The sequence below is a fragment of the Pterocles gutturalis genome, unplaced genomic scaffold (genome assembly GCF_000699245.1).
Source record: "Pterocles gutturalis isolate BGI_N339 unplaced genomic scaffold, ASM69924v1 scaffold1683, whole genome shotgun sequence".
NCBI classification, from domain to species: domain Eukaryota; kingdom Metazoa; phylum Chordata; class Aves; order Pterocliformes; family Pteroclidae; genus Pterocles; species Pterocles gutturalis.
Genome location: NW_010125166.1, coordinates 6,256 through 10,932, shown reverse-complemented (window position 1 = coordinate 10,932; position 4,677 = coordinate 6,256). Strand labels below are relative to the sequence as shown.

Sequence of the window (4,677 nt, the reverse complement as noted above, 5' to 3'; positions counted from 1 at the left end):
AGGAGCGTGAGGTGGCACCGCTGTGGCCTGGGGACGGCCCTGCCCCAGCGCACGGTGACCGTCAGTCAAGGACGCGCCGTGAGGCCGCCTGTGGAGCAACAGCCCGGCTCCTCCGAGGAGAGGGTTTGCGCATCGCAGGCTCAAATCGATTTACAGCACGTGGAGTTTATTGGCGTATTAGTAATGTACCATTCCGTGACAGGATGAGGCCCTAAAAGCTTGCCAGGACCTTGAGAAAAGTGCTTGAGTGGCGTATTTGCTGGAGGGATGGACAGATGGATGGATGGATGGTTTTCCTGCTCTCAGGGAGCTGGAGCAGTCACGCTGATGCCCGCTGTGTATTACTCGATTTACAGCACGTGGAGTTTATTGGCGTATTAGTAATGTACCATTCCGTGACAGGATGAGGCCCTAAAAGCTTGCCAGGACCTTGAGAAAAGTGCTTGAGTGGCGTATTTGCTGGAGGGATGGACAGATGGATGGATGGATGGTTTTCCTGCTCTCAGGGAGCTGGAGCAGTCACGCTGATGCCCGCTGTGTATTACTGAGCGCTTGGGGCTGCCCCGACCCCCGGGGTCTGCTCCCAGCCAGGGGAGATGGGAAGCGCAGCAGCAGCGCAAAGTGCCAGGCAGCTTTCGCCCTGGCCAACAGAAACGGAGTTGTCTTTAGGATTGCCATGAAGGGGCAGGAAGTTGCGTGGCCACCACCCCTCACACCCTGTGGAATAACAGTGCAGGACAGGGACAAGAAAGCGGCTGCCAGCTCAGCACCTCACTGCATTCATGCATCAACATCGCGATCTGTGGCAACTCAGTATGGATTCCTCTGTAGACCGATCGACAAGCTGTGTGCCTGACTGCACGCACATACCTTTTAGGAATAAGTGTAGAGGGCAGGATCTGGGAACAGCTCAGGCAGCCCACCCCCCATGGCGGTGCTCTAAGCAGTAGGTTGTAATGAACAGACGCAAAGAACCACTTATATTTTGAAAAGACCATATAAACTTGACCCAAAAAAAAACTTGTTGCAGTGCTTTATCTCATCATCTTCCGCTATTTTGAAAAGACCATATAAACTTGACCCCAAAAAAAACTTGTTTCAGTGCTTTATCTCATCATCTTCCGGAAGGGTTTATGTTCCACCACTAGAAATGATGTTTTCTGGGTATGCACAGGAACCTTGTGGTCTTTACCTGCAGCAAAATGAAAATAAATGAAAAATCACCTATTATGAAAAAAAACATGTTAACTGAATTCACCCAGACTGCATTCAGCCCCAGAAAGCTTTCAGCAGGCTGGGGATACACTGTTACGTTTTTTCCCCACTGCCTCCCCACCGGCACAGCCAGGACCCTGGGACAGCCAGGACAAGGGCAGGAGCTGTACTGTGTGCTATGTGTGTCCTGCCGTGGACCCCCTCCACTGGGAGAGAAGCTGTGGGCTCGTGTCAGCCAGCCAGAACAAGAGCTTGGGAACTCAGCATGTCTGGGTTTAGCGTGGTGAGTGCTCTTTCGGTTCCTGGGTTCTGTCAAGGCTTAAAGAAGGTGATTCATTTGGAAGATGCCTGAATAAGCAGTCCAATACTTACAGTGCTGTTTCACTTGATCTTTTGAAGCACTGAAAATAAAGAAACAATCTTGTTATATTTTGTATTTCCTGGCCATAGGGATATTTTTCCTAATATCTTGTAAGTATGTAATGCCTTCCACCTTAAAATGTCTAATATTCGATTTATCTACTGGTAATTCCAAAGCAGGAGGTAGTACATAGCAATCCTCTAAGAGGGGAAGGCAACACTACAAAGTAGCATAGAAAAGGTTAAAAAAAAACCCCAGTGCAATGCAGCAAAACAGTACTATTTTTTTCCTAAGAAACTAGAGCTTACTGTACCTTAAAAATTTTATCTCTTCGAGCCACAATTCCAAAAAGCACCGTGAGTATAACCACCACGACAGCAGCAATAACAGCCTCCTTGGGAAAAACAGGTTTTTTATCTGTCAAGAGGGAGAGGAGGTTGAATATGTGATAGATTGGTACAGTCATATAAACCAGAACATTTTACAGAACTGCAGAAAGACATTTCTTTTCCCATGGCTGTCAGTGCTGATTTGAACTGTTGCTCTCTCTGCTGTCCACAGGCTGACTGTGTGGATTAGTTGCCTAGGAAGAAGGGAGCCAAGCCTGTATTTTGGCGGACTGAAGGAAGAATTGAAACATTGGTCCCTGAAGAAGAAGATCTGCAAGGCGCTCTGTTACCTCACCCAGCATCACTGGGGCATCTGAGACCTGAGCATCCAGCCCCTGCGAGGCTTCTGCCTCCCTGTTGTGCACAGGGCTGTAGTATCTGCTGAAGGACAACTCCTCTCTTGCCTTGAGCAGCTCTTTGGGCATGACAGAATACTATGGTTGGAGTAAGAAGCTTCAAGTAAGACCTAAGGTGCCCTGCCACCATGGGGAGCGAGACAGCCGGATGAGCCTGCCTCAGGTAATGCTTGCCAAATGCCTTTGAATAAGAGGTAGAGCAGGAAGGGCCCTTCCTGGTGCTGTGGTCCAGGCACAAGTGCAAGGAGAGCTCCTTGCTGTTGCTGTGCCCTCTGAAGTTGAGCAAATTTATCACTTTCTGCTTACAATTCTTAATATAAATGGATTGCTATCATTATAAAAGAGAATGGAGTGTTATTTGTAAAGCTTCTTGTTTGGCAGCAGCCTTGTTACCTTCAACTGTCAGGTGGAAATCCCTTCTCCCCTCTCCCAAAGGAGATTTCACCACGCAGGTGTAGGTCCCATTGTCAGACTTCTGTACTTTTAGGATAGAGAGCTGAAAGACCTCGCTGGTCTGGTGCAGCTGGTGATGATTTTGCTGTAGGGTCAAGGTGCTGTTGTTCTTATACCAAATTCCTTGGGCTTGAGGGTTGGATTTGGCATTGCAGGTCAGAGTAACATCTTTGTTTTCTTCAACTTGGAGGGACTCTGCTCCAGACAGCTGGGGAGGAACTGTTCACAAGAATGCAGTTCAATGGGTTATTGATAATGCTGCCCACCATTTGACACAAAATAAGTTCCCTTTACACATCCCTTGTGCACCTTGTTCAGTGGTGCAGCACATCACCTTTGTGCAGCCTTTCATGATCCCCCGGAATCGGCAGGGCAATCAGTGGCAGAGGTGGTCACTCCCGAGACTCCTCTGCCCTGACTTGTATCCTTGGGAAAGAATCTAGGTGGAGGCAGGGACACATCCAGGACATCTTACTTAAGGGCCCACCCACTCCCTATAAAAGCAGCATTGCATCAGGCCATAAGCACCACTGTGGAAAGGGAGTGTCTTATCACGTGAGTTATCTCCTCCTAAACGCATTTTTTCTTGCTGAAGACAGCACACAAGGGTGCAAAACACCCCGCCTTCACCTCGCGCCCAGACACTGAAGTGTTCAGCCCATGATTTCATCCCACCCCAGCCGTTCTGCACAGAGATCCCCCACTGCGACTCACACGGGACATCCAGGATCACAGACACGCGGACAGACTTGTCCCGTGCCAGCTGACATCTGAAGGTGACTCCGTTGTCAGACTCGGTGACTGGGGACACACAGATGTTACTGATGTTCACTTTATTCCCGTTTTTCAGATCCACCTTCCCTTCTCCCCGGTACCAGTGCAGCTCCTCAGCCTGGCTGCCGTTCTGGACTAGGCAGGAGAGGGAGACGGTAGAGTCAGGGAGTGCAGACACGGAGAAGTCGGCAGCGTGGTTATTTACAGACAGTTCCAAGCCTGCAAAAGAAGGAGAACAAGGGCACTAAGCTTCCTAAGCTCTACCCTTCGCACAAAAACTACCCTGTTAGCTTCTCCAGGCCTTGACCTTGGGGATGGACTGAGTTTCAGGCTTCAATCTAACAGCTGTTTTCAGGTGGGACTTCAGTTTTTGAGACAAGAAGTGTCTTCATCACAAAGCTCCCTTCACACTTATGTAAAATAACAGTCAGGCTTTTGCAACTGACTGCAAGAACACCGCAGCCTGACTGTTACCAGAAAAGGTCTGAAGACCAGCGGTGATGTTGTAACACAAGAGCAAAAGATCATCCACATCCTCCATTCCTCATCCCATCCTTGCAGACCCTCCTGCTGCAAATCATGCTGGCAGCATACCTGTGCCCTCTGGATTTACACCCACAGTTTGATACGCTGGTTTTTGGTTGGAGGTGAATGCGCTTGAGAGTATGAAGTAGTTAACAACCCCCAGAACATCTGAGAGCCAGCGTGCTGGTGTGGCACATCACCCTGGGCACTGCCCAACCCCGGACTGTTCCGTATGTCGGCGTGATGGGGCTTGGCCAAAGCCACGACGGATTTTTTCCGTTGCTTACCTGTGGCTAGGCATGCCAAAAAGCAAACAGCAAGGACAGGCACTTCACAGGGGACTGCGAGGCTGCTTCTCTGCGCCATCTCGGGGGAGCTCAGCTGGTGTCTGTTGGAGAGAGGGGCACAGCGTTGCTGCCTCTGCTTGGGGCTCGCAGGGGCTTAATTGCTTGCTGCCATCCGACACCCTGGGGAAAGCCCTCAACACGCAGGGACAGGGTCACCGGGGAATAAACTCAGTCGATTTGTTGCAGGTCCTTTGCCAGCGCAGAGCAGAATCAAGGAGATTTAAGTCTCTAATCTCTGTTGCATGAGTTCGATGTCG

The 4,677-nt window shown here is 49.9% G+C and overlaps 1 protein-coding gene across 1 annotated transcript; it reads right to left on the bottom strand.

Annotated features, from left to right (window-relative positions):
• Window positions 1-1,583: 1,583 nt before the first annotated feature.
• Window positions 1,584-4,439, bottom strand: LOC104460325 (transmembrane and immunoglobulin domain-containing protein 1-like). Its single transcript, XM_010078438.1, has 5 exons — window positions 4,361-4,439; window positions 3,489-3,767; window positions 2,715-2,993; window positions 1,890-1,993; window positions 1,584-1,616 (listed from the first exon to the last, which is right to left on the bottom strand). The coding sequence occupies exons 1-5, from the start codon at window positions 4,437-4,439 to the stop codon at window positions 1,584-1,586; spliced, it is 774 nt and encodes a 257-aa protein (XP_010076740.1).
• Between the last annotated feature and the right edge of the window lie 238 nt (window positions 4,440-4,677).